The following is a 17,040-nucleotide window of genomic DNA, read 5'->3' as shown; positions in this document are numbered from 1 at the left end:
ACATATATTTTATTTATAAATACTATTTTGTTCACCAACTTTATCTTGTTCACAGTTTTTTTTTCGTTTACAAAAGTTAACGGATGGAAGATTTGAAGATATTTAGATGTAAAAACATAGTCAGAATGGTAAATGTATGATAGTGTGTAATGTAATAAGCCCTGTAAGTGCCTTGACTTCCATATTCCTTTCTTAAAAATTTTTTTCTTTCTCTTTCTCTTTCTTGTAACAACAATGTATCTATTATTGGTGTATAAGTAAAACCATTCCACTCTTCTCTTTTTCAACAATTAGGAGCTCTAACCTATTCTATATCCCTGACCGAATACAATCGACATAGACATCTTACTACACTCTACAACATAAAAAAAAATATCCGTAAGAAATTCTAAACCTCAATTAGACGTAGTTATGCAAAAAGCGTCCAACCCTAAAAATGCCAAATATGAGTAATGCCAGTTTCGATAGCATACTGCGATGTCTTTGTGTGCTGAAAGTGACCAAGGCTCCAAGTGCTATTCTTTTTTTGCAAATTAAAAAAATTAAATATTATCAACTATCAAATATCTATATTTAGTATATAGGGTCTAGAATTTCAACCGTCCATGCACTCAGTAGCTGCAAGACTTGTTGTAATCTAACTTCTATTTTTATAAATTTGCTTTTTATTTCGTTTTTTAAAATACCAGCTAAACTCTAAACTTCATTGTCAAATAATTTTTTTCAAAATAAAAATGTAAATAGGGGCTCGATTTCTTATTATCCGTGCGCTCTGTAGCTGCAAGACGTGCTGGGATATTTACTTATTCTACAGCGCCCTTGAGGTGATTTCACAAAAATGGCGCTATAAAAATTATCCAAACATTATTATTATTATTATTATTAATATTATGTCAAAAAACGTATTTAAGGTTTATCATATAACACACCTTTAAAATCCACTGAATGATTTCTGAATAATTCGATTAAGATACGTAAACATGTGTTATATTAAATATAACGTAATCATAAATGCGGTAGTGTCTAGTAAAACATTTGATTTCATCACAGAAATATTACGTACATAATCAAAAGAACAAAAAATTGGCAAGTTTGATCAGAAACAATTAGATACTCAATTAATTTTATCGTTTAGCAATAAAAAAATTCCCCATGGAAAGATATATTTTTCGGGATAAAATGTAGCTTGTATCGATTACCAGTCCTGTTACTATCGCTAGTTCGTGGCGACGTAGCACCGTTATTGCGTTTTAATATTAATTAATTTTCCCACTAAGAATTATTTTTTCCATTAAGAATTCTCTCGAGGGATTGATATTTTTCCCGTACGAATAGTATCTTGTGACACTTGTCAACTCTCCAGCTATCCTTTGCAAAAAATAGTCGATCGGACGCTTCGTTACGAAGTGAAAGAAACATAAACTATCAAACGAACACGCTTTCGCATTTACATTACATGGTATGGGTAATCAAAAAAATTGTGGATTGTCGAATTGTAAAAGTCTCCCCACGCCGCTGGTAAGCATAACACATACAGCATGGTATGGTGAGCGGTAGGGGATAGTTATGGGAATAGTAAAACGCTGATGTACATACTTCACTGTATCTTTTCACTTATCTCTTGGGACTCCTAGGCCCAGTTTTACAATGTGTCGTAAAATGCTCTTGACGATTATCTTCCCCCCCTGAATTCCATAATAAAGTAAGTCGTTCGTCCGACAGGACACGAATTAAACGAAAAATAAAACCGCACTTAAAAAATATTTTATTACGAGGTCAGATTATAAAGCAATGTAAGAAGAGATAATTTTATATTCTTAATAATTTGGGTAGAAATTTGTACAATAAAAAAAATACAGTTTATTTTCACTTATCCACCGGATCCATTTTTACTCGGTTTTGTAACTATGTTTTTTTTTAATCGAACAATAATTTATCAATTCTTAATAGTAATATAAGATTTTGTTTACCAGTGGTGTTTATGCAGGTGCAAATCTTGGGACCAAACCATGTTGGTCCAAGATTCTTCAATCTTCTAACCAAGGAACTACATAACATTAAATCACTGGTACAGTTTAAAGTAGGTTTGAGGTGTTGGATTAGCATGGAAGGAGCAGATAGACACATTCTTTAAAAAAAAAATATATTAAAATTAAAAATAAATGCATACTGCAAATAAATCATATTTTCGTAATTTCAGCATATGTTAATTTGGTTTTTCTTTTATTTTTCTTTTCTTTTCTTTTCTTTCCTTTTCATGGTCATGTCATACCATATCTATGTCAGATAAACTTTTTAATAGTAAAAAAAGAAATGGCCTACGCTCAGACGCTGTGGTCTTTGTGGGCATTTTTTCCAATTCATGTTATAGCTTTATTTTATGATGTATTTTTGTTGTTACATTTCTTTGTAAATAATATATGTATGGAAAAAAAAAAGAAAAAAAAAGGTCAAAACACCAAACTTCTGAGTTTTGAGAGCAAGTGCTTGAGAAAAATATTAGGCATGTGGTTTGATTTCATAAATTACACCGAAGTCCGAAAACAAACTTATGTCTTATGCTTCAGGTACCAGTCCAGGGACAATGAAATATTCTGGTGTAAAAACACCTCTTTTCCACAACACACCTAAAAAGTCTGCTTTGAAGTGTAATGGTTGGCCCATTTGATTTCCACGTTAAAGGTACTGGGCTCGATTCCTTGAAGGGTTAATGTGAAATATTTATTTGACGGGCACCGTAGCGCAGTTGGCAGTTGGTAAAAATCCAAGAAAGATTATTTTCTCAATTGGTCTGAGTGTTGTGGTGTATTTTTCATTACCTCCTTCAATATTCCCTCTATTCCACCTGCTGACAAGCCTCTATATAGAGGCTTAGCGGGTTATTTCTTTTTTAAAAAAAGGAAATTTACAGTTTAATATTTCAATGTTTCCGGACTGGCAGCTGAAGCGTAAGACTTATCACCTTGCTTTAGTATAACAGATGACGGAGATACGTCCCATTGACTATTCCTATCAAACGCAAAAACCAATGACAAGCTGTCGTTTCATTAAAAGCATCTTCATCGTACACAGAAAATATCGCGAGCTTTGGAAGCTTTATTCCCTCGGTTGAACGCAAATGAATGAATTTTGTATGAACCATTATCAACAAATTTTCTGATGATTCCCAAAATTGATTGAAAGCTCGTTATCAAATAAAATAATGTATTTAATGTAAAAGCAAACACAATTGCTCTTGCGCTGATTGGGGTTATTTTCACAGATTGAGGCGCTACATAAATTTATAATTGTTATCAAAAACATTTTTCACTTTGTGGTATGACATTTTACACTTATGTTTATACATTTGTTAATTTGTATTAACCACCTTAATTTTGATTTACACTTCGACATACATTACACTTCTTTCATACAATATTTTATAATATAAATAGCAACGCGTGTAATAAGTTAGTTTAATTTCTGACGATGAGGTACCTTGAAACTGGTCGAAGTGTTACGCAAAATCAAAGTGGTTTATGCAAAATTATAAACATGTAAGTGCCATATAAATTATCCAATTAAATATATATATACAACTAGCGGATCCGACAGACGTTGTCCTGATCGCACGTTGGTTCGCCTGCTTATTAATGTATTATCCTATCTTGGAAAAAGACTTTTCATTGATAAGTAGGTACCTAGGTACTTGTTTATGGTTGAATTCCAAAACATAAAATAAATATTTTTTAAATATGGCATTCTTTTTGCAAACGTCAAACTCCGGTCTTCTCATCAACAGAGGGGTCTACTTATCTAGAAATACGATTTTTTTAAATGTATTGAATTTAATATTATTTTAGTATTACCAAAAATCTAGTAAAAAGAAAAAAATGAGCAGAATTTATTAGGAATTTAAGGAAAAAATCTGGTTGAGATCCACAAAAAACAAAAACAAAAAAAAAAAAAACAGCATCTTCCCATTTTTTTACTAATGCATTCTCCTCGAATGCAACCCTGGTAGATCGATGAACATTTATGCTCCTTACTTATTTTTTACATTTATGATTGGAGACTTTAACATCTACGAACACGCACAGCGCAAAGATCTATATTTCTCTAAAAACAGCACGTAAATCGGTTGAGCCGTTTAGGAGGACTACGGTGACATCACACGTACAGAGGAATTATATATATATAGATATCTTGCAAGGCTGAATCTTCCGAATGACGTTATAACCTTACCATTTTGTTTTACTTTTGGTACTAATTTCTAAAGTCCTAAAAAAAATGCACAAAACTTATGTTAACACTTAACATATTCCTTAATAATTTAGAAGGAAAACTATTCTCACTTAAATTATTGATCTTGTCGGTTACGATGTTTTAGTGTTTTAGCGACCATAGCTCAATATTTCTATAAGAAAAAAAAAATATCTTTCTAGGGAGCTCTAATTGTTATATCATATAAAACTTTTTTTCTGTATTCTTAAAAGCAGAATGTGGCTCATTGATTTTTGAAAACTCGGCACTAAATAATGAACTCTCTGTCACCTCGGCACTTCAACTGTACCCGTAAATTGACTTCATAACTGCCTGGGGTATTTCTAATAATATTTATTACATTTAGAGAGCAAGGTATTCCACTCGCTTTGATCAATTTATATTTGACTGCAGAAATATAAAAATGATTGAACTAACTACTCGGTTGACATTTGGGGCAAGGAGTTTCAACTTTTTGTTTATGAACTAAAAATACACTGAATTTTTGCGAATTTGTTTGAGAATATAATCTGCGCGACCGGGTCAGAAATGGTTTGATACGCGAAATTGAAGATATTATTATAGTGTACTGGGGCAAATTCCCTGGTAAATTATATTTAAAGGTTATTTATATTTTCAACACTTGACACTTGTGCAATATTTACACACATGTCCACCCTCATTCCAATATAACACCCACTCACCAACCCTCTCACTCACTTACACTCATACTCATACAAACACACTAGTATGTATTGTACGTGTATTTAATGTATTTCTGTGGATATCTGTCATTGGCTTTATTCTCTGTATATTTTATTTGTTATATTTTTGTTACATGTATTACTGTTGATATCACCAATAAATAAATAAAAATTTAAAATTTTTAGAGATAACACATAAACATAATGAGCAATGATAGACTGGTGTCCAAAGCAGCCGAAGAGTTGCCGTCAGCTATCGGCATACTCATCAGTCATGTCCAATAAATTAAATTTAATCCCAGTCAGTGAAGAATTCACTTCCCTCTTTTCTCAATCCAATGAAGTACATATTATGTTCTTCTGGATTACTTTCTTTCAGCACAAAGATGCTAAGGCAACCAGATTACAGAGAGTTTCTTCGGGCAGCTTTTCTCGTTTGACAACGAACAAATTTTCCGTGTATGTGGGCACCGCCAAGGAGACTTATGTCCTCAAATGCGGTGTGCGGTATGTGGTGGGCAAGCAGATACTCATCAGTCAAAAGAGCCAAAAAATAGCAATACAGGAATTGAGATTCCTTTTTTGAAACCAAATTTATTTTTATTTTAGGAAGTTTTCTCAGTAAAGCCAACGCACCTTCGTAAATAAATACGTCCATTAGCAACAGAAAATTAAACAATGTTTTGAGTATGTCTAAATGTTTGCAGACTGGCTGGATTCCCTCCCGAGAGATATTCAGATTTAAATTTGATGCAACAGAAACAGAAAGCATTCCTTTCTCAAAATGTTTTCCCTCTGTTGCAACAAATTTAGAACAAAAAATTTGCTTATGCGCCCTCCATTTCAACTAGAAATTCTTTAAATTGTCGATGGTAAAAAGTTTCTTTCAATAAACTTATTCTGGGAATGTCTACGTACAAAACGTTTCTGATTGAATAATGCAATGGTAAACTAGTATCGCAAACTTATTATTTTTCATCTAAAAAGAAAAAATACCTTCTCTCACTCCGCTTATACTTTTTAACCCATCTGCATCCGTTGGAACTAAACTTTTTAGTTATTCCACCTCGTAGTTAAATAGTGTTTGCCTACCAGGCAAGAAGATTTGATACCCCGCATGGTTGTCATAAAATATTATAAAAAGGTGTTTCTATACAAGAATACTTCTCCGAATTCGCAACAGTACAATATAATATACATAATTATGTATATGGAAGCAGTGAAATATGTACAATAATTTTATTTATTCAGTTTCTTTCCGGCACTGTATGAGGAAGTTCAGTGCCACGAGAAATTTGATATAAAAATGATTTAACTGAGAGCATTTAAACTTTCTCGGAAATCTATAAAACCTGTATAAAAAATATTTCAATAAAAATTTACCACTTTGAACGCCGTCACATGTTTCTGATAATCAACCAGATTTCCGGGAAGCCATTTTTTTATAACGTTTAGTATATTTTGACAGCTACGGGATTCTTTCTAATGTCCAAATAAACGCACTTAATAATTAGAAAGTTTAGTTCTACGGAAAATTGGATTCAAAATATGTTTCCTTACACGCTGTAAAAAATAAAGCATTTGATTGGACAGAAAAGTTTTTTTAAAATGCATGAAAAATTAAAAAATGTAAATTTTAATCAAAATTAACTTTAAATTTATTTTACAACTAAACTACGACTAAAAAAATAATGCCACAGAGAGGAAAAACATTTTTGAGAAGGGAATATAGAAGTCTAGGCATTTACAGGGCTTACGACCTGTCATTGGCTGGTTTAAGTGGCCACTTTACCAGCCAGTCCACTTTACCAGAAAATTCAGCTAGTCTGCAAGCATTTGGACATAATCAAACATTGTTAAAAATTAACTTCTTTTAATGACGTTACAAGTTCTTCTAAATCAACTAATGATAGAGTATTGTGATAGATTTCCAGTTTCTAGCAAGTTAACTCACCAACCAGGACAACTAACTGATAAAATCTAGTGACGTCACAGGCGGAGTAATTTCAAAATAACAAAACTTTTTAAAAATCATGGCGATTAGAATACGAATCATTGAAATATGCATTTCTTAAAATTTTGGCGTTTATAATTTATTTACAAAAAAAGCACTGAGCTCCCTCATCGGTACACAGGGTATTGATTGTTGATATTTTGTAACATGATTAGTTTTACGCTTTAGGCGCCGGTACAGGGAGTATTTGGGACTTTTACCTCGCTTCCATAATGTATGCATTTCATAGTATAAAATGCATTTGAATGTATTGTATGTTATAAAATTCATACGAAAGTGAAACACAATTTTTTTTTTAACTTTGCTATTTTTATTTTGAGGGCATTTCCTTTTAGTTTCAAATAACCGTGTAAGTAAAAGGAAAAAAAGTTGTGGGAAAGCGGGGTTCAAACCTCGAACCTCCGGATTCAGAGACTGTCAACACTATCACAGGACCGCAACCCGTCTGAATTTATTCATTTGAATAACTAATAGCTGCAATTATTATAAATAAAGAAAACAAATAAGCCAATTACAGGTTTTCACAATTAAACGCATTAACTAAAAATATCCCATTTTAACACATTTATAAAATCTGATTCATTATTATTATGAAGTCTCGTAAAGCAAACGCAAAATTAGGAAATCATACGATTTTGCCATTTTAAAACAAATGTTTTGTTTTGATCGCGCAATAATAAAAAAAAACGTTAATTAGATAGAAACAATATTGTTTGAAGGGATTTCTGTAAAAAAATATACTCAAAAGTTTTATTTAACTAAAATATAATTACTTTTAGACCGGCAGATTACGCTTTTTCAAATTTAGACTGAACTTACTTATCTGAGATCTCAATAAAGACTAAGTATTGAACTAAAATTTATTGTAATAATTTGAAGATAATAAATTGAACACAAAAGTGGCCGTGGCCAAATTTTAATTTTGAGAAGAATTACAACCATTTCAAATCACATTCATTTTTGTGACAATTTTCTTTATTTCTACGTAAAATCATGCCTTCGTTAATACTTTAAAAAAAAAATAAATACATTAGTTGAAACCTTTTTTTATAGAATTCTATTCTCTTTTTTTAAACCACAAGATAATTCTGATTGTAATAATTAATTTATAACAACATCTTATTTACGTTTTTATGATCTTTAGACCTGCCTTTATCGTGGGTTAAAAAACCCATTATTTGATTACAAAGATTTAAACGTGCTCTAAATTTAGGTACATATGGTTTAATGTCGTTTTGTGCGCCATAATACTTTACGTAGACAAATGAAAACCAAAACTAGAGATTTTCTTACTAGTAAATAGTAGTTAAAACGAAACGCTTTTACTCGACAAGTTTAGTTAGTATAATTGTGGTATTTAACATTAACAAAGTTTTTCCTTCGTGGGATCCCAGGTGGTTGGTAGAGATAAGAAAATTAAATATTTCCTTTTCGGTACGTCCTTCCAACATATTATCTGGCGCATAGTGAGAATGTCACTGCGACCCGAGAAGGTCTATTGTTACGGGTCTCCGTAAATAGTTCTCGCCCTTCATTCCCAGATCTTTAAAGATCCTGGCTTCTGTGTGGAAAGCGAGAGATCTCATTTTGCTAAATCTTCCTCTCCAAGACCAGATCCGTAAAGTATCGGGCTATTAGGTAAGAGACCAGCTCTTTAACATCCTCAGGTTTAACCAGTGGTCTTTTGAGAATGCGGCTTCTTTTATGATGAAAAGCATCACATTAACATAGAATGTGTATAAGAGTTTCCTCATCTGCACCGCAGAACTTACATTTATAATATATGTTTGCTTCAAATACAAAAAGACAAAATAAATAGTAGTGTTTCTAGGTTACAAGACGTAAGTACGCGACCTAGTGTTAATATCTTAATTCCCAAATTAAAAACAACTACAGCACATCATTAAACTTACAGAGAAATGTTTTTCTTTAATGAAATGAACAAAGAAAATTAAATGTACAATCAGGAATACAATATATTTATGAAATAATTGAAAAGTTAAATTTATAATTCTTCTTTGTGTAGCACTGATTAAAAACACCGTTTATATATTTTTTTGTAATTTATATATTTTATCCTAAAAATATTAATAATTAAAAATAAAATTAACAAACTACTGTAAAATGTCAATCCCCATTATGTACACAAGAAATGTTTTTTCTTTTACGTAATGGGAAACGTTAATGTAAATATATATTTTTAATTAATGTAAAAATTGTATTTAATAGTAATATTGTTTTTTAATTTGTTATCTGAATAAAAAAAAAAACAAGAATATGTTTTAGAAAGATTCATTCTAGCAATAAAACAGACATAGTAGAGTGAATAATTATAAATCGCAATACAATGAAAGCACCCGCCCCTTTCCCGAAACTGTTTACAAAGACATGTGTCTTTCGTCAGTTTCGCAGATTCACTTTCAATTGTTTTAAAACAAATTAAGAGAAAATTAAATATTTCTTTACAATCAAACCGCGGAAATAACAAAACAATGAATATTTACAAGCTTTCATTGTACCCCTCATTGCAGTATTGTCAAATTGTGATCAATCAAATACACATGGTCAGTACAATCACCTTTTATAATCACCCCCCGCCTGCTCATGCTTTGGGGCTTTTTCCCGATTTTTCGAGGAAAAACCAGACCGCATTGATACACAAGAAACGGTATTTAGAAAATTTACCCCCCTGCCACTTTTTTCTGCTCCATAATATGACGTGCACTATGTTATTTATAAAAATAATAACAATAAGATAAACTAGATTATTTTGCTTGTGGGAGTCAAAATTTATTAATCGAAGACACACACACTTGTCAAACGATTTTACCAGAAATGATAGCGGCTTATTTTGCAATATAAAGCGTCACATTCGTATAGATTGGAATATATAGTGTATGTGAGTTTTATTATGTGAACCCCAGAACCTCCATATAGAAATTTTAGATAAGTTCGTTCTTGCTAGATGTTGTTATTGTTCCTAAAAGGTCATACATTACAAACATCACTTCGTATCATTCCAATAGAAGCAATTTACTGATAATTGAAGTGTTAATTATATACGGATAGTTAGATAAATATCAAGGGCGACAGGCGACAATTTTCAAAATCCCATTAGCAATAAATACAAAAAGTTATGTAAAAACACGAAAACATGCCTTTCTTGCCATGCTCCGTGCGCTTGTTTCAGACACTTTATTTAAAAACTGTTTTTCATAATCGCAATTTTTAATTATTATTTATGTTTATTGTTTTACACACAGTGCTATATTGGTATAATACAATGATATTACTACAAAAAAACATAAACCCAACACAGCACCAATTACCCACATAACAAAATATAAAATATAATTTTTGAACAGGACGACAAAACATGATGAGAATATGTATAACACGTGACTCTATTTGTATTGGTATCTCCATTGTTATAAATAATTATTTATTTATTTGACACTTTATATACATATACAATATATATACATATAAGGACGGGCATATTGTCTTAAGGCAATTTCTTCCTACCTACCCAAACCGTTCAGTTTGAGAAAATTATAAATATATGGACATATTGAATCTTACAATTTTATAAAAAAATTAAAAACAAAGATTAACCAAATAAAAATATATGAAAAAAAATTAACACTATACTATGAAGAGAGGAGAGGGGATGGGAAGGAAAGAAGAAAGATTAAGGAACAATTTAGATATTTAGATACTGACATTTCAATCTTGACTGAAATGTAAATAAAGAACGGGCGTCTCTAACATTAGAGGGTAGATTATTCCACAATTGAGCGGCTACTACTGTGAAAGAGGAGGCAAGAAAATTAGAGCGATGACAGGGTATTAAAAGGGTTCTCTCGTTACAAGAACAAAGAGATAGTCCGTGTTGTGAAAGAGGTTGGATGAGCTCTCTCAGATAAGTAGTTTGGCTTATGGAGTGATGTGTGTGAAATGAGGTGTTTATTTTAGATATGTAGTAGATTTTGTATTTTGTGTCTTTGTTTTTTACCTTTATTTATATTTTAGTGGCTAAATTTTATTATGGTCAATAAGACTCAGTTTCCGTTTATAGCAGAGAGTTCAGTCTTTAAATAAGCCAAGATCGTACATCTTCTCAAATTAAAAAAAAATAATAATCGCTCTTTCTAACAGAGAATTCTGAGCTGCTCTGGTGTTGGATTTGTCGTTGCTCAGTAACTTAGTATGTCTTGTGTGACGAAGGCAAATATTGAAATTTATTTCAGCCAGCAAATGGGAACACAATCGATCCGATTATTAAGCAAATTACAGATAAATAATTAATCCGCAATCATGCGCCCCTTTTGAAGGCAAGGTTTAGATTACTGAATCTAGGACATTTATATTGCATCTATTTTAGAATTTTGTTTTGTACTTTATCTATTAGGTTTATGGAAATATTGTATTGAGGATTCCAGATGCAGAAGGCGTATTCTAGGTGACTCTGACTAATGAGTACCATGGCATTGCTTGAATTATTGAACGGTTTACATACTCTCATTAAATTAAATATTTGTATTTAACCACTTACCGACTTTTCTATGTCTACCGGTTTCGAGACGTACCCGTCTCTTCGTCAGGACACCAATTAAACCAACATGCAAAACCCACTATACACCTTCACCATAGTTGTTGCACAAAAATATCTCGTCTCGAAACCGGTAGACATAGATAAGTCTGTAAGTGTTTATATACAAATATTTGATAACATTTAGTAAAATGTTTGACCACAAAGTTTATGCTTTAAATATTAATAATACATTTTTATATCGTCATCTAACAATCTAAAATTACAGTAGAGAAAAAATTTGGAAATATAATAAAATAAATTGAAAATACTATAAATGCATTTTAACGACTGTAAGGTAATAAAATTTTGACCATATATTTTTTTTAAAGTAAAAAGAAATATTAACGTTCTCATAATTTACCCAAATATTTCAATTTTGATGGCCATTTTCAACGAGTTGTAAATAACTCACTATTAGAAAATGGAAATCAAGTTGGGGTAGAGTGTGGTTCGAACCTCGGACCTCTGATCCGTGAGTCCGCAACACTAGCCACGGGACCACAACCCGATTTTAATCAAACTTTGAGAATATTTAGACACAGGGTCGGCGCGCCGTTCCGAAATAATTCTAACTAAATTTGTTTGTCAGTTCGACGAAATACTTTGAGCTGGGCACACGTCGCGTCGGTTTGAATTGTAAATTGTTTGAAAAATATAAGGTGGAGGGAGGACTGTGTAAGTATATAAAATACATAACGTTAAGAGCTAACAGTTATAATAAATAAATAAATATCGTACCATTCAAGACGTGCACGAGGACGGTGTACGGGCGCGCGGGCGGCAGCGAGCACGTGTAGTTGCCCGCGTCGGCCGGGCCCAGCCGGCTGACGCGCAGCGAGCTGTCCGCGCCGCCGCGCGCCGCCTGCGTGCGCACCGCCACGCCGCCGCGCGTGGCGTCGCGGTGCAGCGCGCGCGCGCCGTGCAGCCAGCCCACGCTGGGCGCGCCGCCGGGCCCGCCGCGCGCCGCGCGCACGCCGCGCGCCACGCAGCGCAGGTGCAGCGTGGAGCCCGCCTCGTAGTACTGCTCGCGCAGCGGCGCGCCGGCCTCGTCCACTATGGAAACCTCGGGCGCTAGAAGAAGAAACATTGCGTTTTGTACATTTTAAAAACAGATATTTCCGTTCTTATGATTTACTCAGATATTTTAATTTTGTATGCATTTTCAACGATGAAGTTGGGGTAAAGTGGAATTTGAAGCTCGGGCCACTATCTTTAAGTTCGCAATGCAAGCCACGCCACGGGACCACAACCCAATGCTCCGATTTGATTTTGCGGATTATTATTGAACTTTCTGTACAATACTATTTAGGTATTTTCTTAACTTTTGATTTATTTTCCTTTTTTTTTTTTTTTTTTTTTTAGTTTGACTATAAGGTATTGCTAGACAATAATGTTTTTACTGTTGGTATTTTCTTCATTTTCAATTTATTTACTTTATTATTTCATTTTTATTTTTTTTTACTTTTTCCATTATTGTATTTATTATTTGTTTTTGGTCAGACAGTTAGAAATTGCTCGTGGCAATAAACCCGCCATTGCACCGTGTATACCTTTGTTTCATTTTCAAAAAATATATTTTTTTAATGTATTTATCTCATTGTTCATATAATGGTTAATAGATTTTTCTTATCATAATTATAACTATGATATTGTAAGGTAAGTGATATTATTATGTGTAAGTAATAAAAAATAAATTAATTATAAATATCGTTGGGTAATAACTACAACTAGTACCTTACTCCATGTTAATCAATCAACATTTGTGAGTAACCCACTAAAAACACATTTTTATTCTCCTCCAAGAATTTTACTAATAGAAAAGTCGTGCATTGAACTCATCATATTATAATACGCTTCGAAAAAATCCCATCGGGCACCCGGGCCTGCCCTCTAACTCCTCGGAAGAAATGTCTAAGAGCAGAAACTGCAGAGGGCACCCAGGAGACGTCTATATGAACCAAATGATCAGGTAAGACAAATTTAAAAATTGTTTTCAGGCGCTGCCTAGTAGGTGAATTAGTTCAGCCGGATGAATCTCAATCACGTGATAAAGGTTTCAGCTCTTTTACTTTACAAAAGTCAATTTATTGAAGAGTTGATGAAATGTAGATGTTTAAAAATTGGCAGAATGGTGAATGCTACACAGTGCGTAAAATGGCCACATAAACCAGTCATAAGCCCTGTAAATGCCTAGACTTCCATCAAACCTTCTCAAAAATGTTTTCCCTCTTTTGCAACATATTTTTAATTACTTTTAGAACTGCTTTTAAAAATAATATATATTGATTTTATTACCATAGTATTTATTTATTTTATTTTATTTTGTTTATTAAGAAAAACAACAGCAATACAAAAAAATATACACAACATTATAAAAAAAACATAAAATAAAGCCAAATCAGTTTTCCACATAAATACAATTATAAAAATCCAGTTCAGTTAAATATAATTTATAGAAGTGCATGTGTGCTAGTTTTTTTTTGTGTGTGAGGATGCGTGTGTAAAAAAGTGGAGTGTGGTTTTGGTAAGTATGTGAATATGTGTGTGATTGTATATGGGTGTGAGGGTAGGTTTAAGGACAGGGTAAGTGTGTATTTGATATGAGCGAATAGAAACAATTTAAAATTATAATGTAAAAATATATATATATTTTTTTTTTTATAACGAAACATAATTTTTTTCAAATAATAGTTTTTTAATTTTGGTTTTAAAAGTGAGTTTACTGCAATTAAATATGTCTATGTTATTGAAAAATAAATTATAATTACGCGTCAAGCGAATCAGAGGAGAGTTCTGTGCATAGTTGGTGCGAACTGAAATATGTTATTATTTTCTAAAAAGTTTCTTGAATTAAATTAAACTTATTGTTTTTTATTTCTTTTTTAGTTGCTTCTCATTTGTTTTTTTTTTAATTCCTTAAAAAATTGTATGTATCGTATGTATAAATTTTTCCGTTTTGAAAATGTATTTTTATTGCATTTGAGCATGTTTTTTATTCTTTTTGAATTTTAATTTGTACTTTTTAATAATTTAAAGTAAGGTTTTTTTTTCATTTTAATACTATTTTCATTTATGTTATCTGCTTAGATACTTTTAACATAACTTTTTTACTTTAATTTTAAATTTTAATCTACATTCAGTTATGTTTTTTTATTATACTTATTATTCTAAAAAATAAAAATAGTTATCTGATAACCGAAGCATGTTATATAATATGGAAACTTCACTTGTTCATTAGAGCAAAGTCAAATTTTGTATACTTTAAAACGATGTAATTGTATCGTAAGTTTCCTGAATAAAAGAAAATTTAAAAATAAGATCAGAAACATAATTGACTGTAACTCAAGAGAGAGATAATGCACATTAACTTGTTTTTAACATGTTAACTTACAGATAGTTAAAAATGCCTTCAAATAAAAAAAATCTTGTTCCTAAAATCAAAACGGAATCAGCCAATAGAAAGAATTCTTAAAATTCACGAATGTACAAACGTAAGAAAAAGCGATTGTGACTGCCAAACTATATAAAAGGTCGATAATACAAAGTATCTAGGTATGCACATTGATAGTTACTTAAGAAGGAACATACGCGTAGATAAGACAGCAACCAAACTAAGAAAAATGAAATATTTATTTTTTAAATTAGAAACATCTTAAGAAAAACAATTTTAATTAATGTATACTATGGTATAGCACAATCAATTATCAGTTACAGAATAATAGGATGGGGAGGAACAAGTAAAGCCACATTAGAGCCATTAATGAAAGCTCAAAAAACCTTACCAAGAGTAGCCAACAAAAAGCCTTACCAATACTCTACAGACCGACTGTATACAGAATTTTCAGTACTAGACATAAGATAAATATACATTTCTGCACCCAAAGAAAAAAACAAGTTACGGACAAAAGCATTATACTTTTCTGGCCCCTAAGCTATACAACTTTTTAAGCAAGAACATATTCGTGAACAAAATGAAAAACAATATTTTCAAAGCTCGAGTCCATAAATGGTTTGCCAAAAAGACTAGACAGGAAGCTGAGGAATATGTTTTATATATAAGAATACAGTTTTAGTTTCTTAAAAATCCGTTCTTGTTTTATTGATGTAGGTATGATTTAATTTTTTTGATTTTTTAAAAATTTTTACACAACATAGGATGTGAAAGTATGTACAATTATGTATAAATAAATAATACACTGACACTCCGGAACGTGCCTGTGGGCCAGTGGAGTGGCATCCATAAATAAAAATAAAATTACATTGAATGTTATTGTATGAACATTTTCATATGTAAACTATGTATTTGTATTTTATATTAGATTAAATTAATAAATAAAAGAAAAAATTAAAATATTTTATTATTTTAGGATATTCTAGGATACCTAAAGCGTGAATATTACGGAAATTTCTTGTGTATAAAGCTATGTAAACATTAAATTAGGTAGATGATTTTCAACATCAAGCAAGAAATTGAATCGGTGATTGATTGATTTTCATATTACACTGTTTAAATTTTGTCAAATCAGCCTGACAATCAACAAAAGGGGAGTTTCCGATATCTTCAATAATGACATCTAACATATTTAGTTATAACTCTGTTATCCGGTGTCACTGTTGTCACGGGAAATAAAATAGAAATCGCTTACTGTATTAAGCGCACATTTTATCGACGCCAGTGTAATTTACTGAGATGGTAAACTCATAAATACTAAATTATCCAAAAACATAGGTATTGGGCTCAAATTTTGGTTGGTTCACGGTGGTGAATATTTTGATGGAAAATGCGTTCCGTCAGCAACGCTTCCTATAGTCCTACTCCTTAGCCCTACGAGTGGTCTCTTGGGTCCCGCGAGCCTTGGGCAATATGGTATGAACTGACATTAACATCAGTGCCGTATAAAATAGGAAGAGGATGAATGGGGAGTGTCAGGCGGCGCGGCGGCGCCATAAAACTAAAACTTTCCAGCTAAGGATGGGTAACCCCCACAAAAAATTCCACCGAAGATGGCAACAGGAAACCATTTCGGTCAACAATTCCCCAGGATAGTATGGAGAGCTTTCTCACAAGTGATCGTTTGAGGTAAAAACCTTTTTTTTCACACTATCTCTGTTTAAATCACGTCTGAAGAAACATCTCCCTTCTCTCCCTTAATCTCTGCTCCTTTCCCTTTTTCTCTTTTTTCCTTCTTCCCATTGATTAATGGTATTAATTTAAAGTAATTTATACAAAAATACATTTATTTATATTTTAAAATATCTTTAGCTTTTTTTATGTTGAATATGTTTTAATTTGAATTAAAAAATAAAAGTTTTATTTTATCGGCTGGCTGGAAGAAATTGCCATTTGGCAATAAGCCTGCTAATGCACAATTAACATTATGTACAAAAAGTTTAATAAATAAAAATTAAATATCGGATCATAGGCCATATAAATACCTACACTTCTATATTACCTTCCATAGAATGTTCTTCATCTCTCTTGTAAT

At 31.9% G+C, this 17,040-nt stretch overlaps 1 protein-coding gene across 1 annotated transcript in view; it reads right to left on the bottom strand.

The window, feature by feature from the left end:
* LOC148276585 (uncharacterized) overlaps positions 1 to 17,040 on the bottom strand; it is a 70,413-nt gene that overhangs the window by 32,664 nt on the left and 20,709 nt on the right. Inside the window, exon 4 of the mRNA XM_088234058.1 lies at positions 12,293 to 12,625. Coding sequence (XP_088090184.1) covers positions 12,293 to 12,625 — 333 coding nt within the window. The remainder of the gene's footprint in view (positions 1 to 12,292; positions 12,626 to 17,040) is intronic.

The sequence above is a fragment of the Micrasema longulum genome, unplaced genomic scaffold (assembly GCF_059751315.1).
Source record: "Micrasema longulum isolate JH-2025_06_02 unplaced genomic scaffold, ASM5975131v1 h1tg001189l, whole genome shotgun sequence".
NCBI lineage: Eukaryota > Metazoa > Arthropoda > Insecta > Trichoptera > Brachycentridae > Micrasema > Micrasema longulum.
Note: the sequence above shows the minus strand (reverse complement) of the source record. Positions and strands in the feature narration are given on the sequence as shown.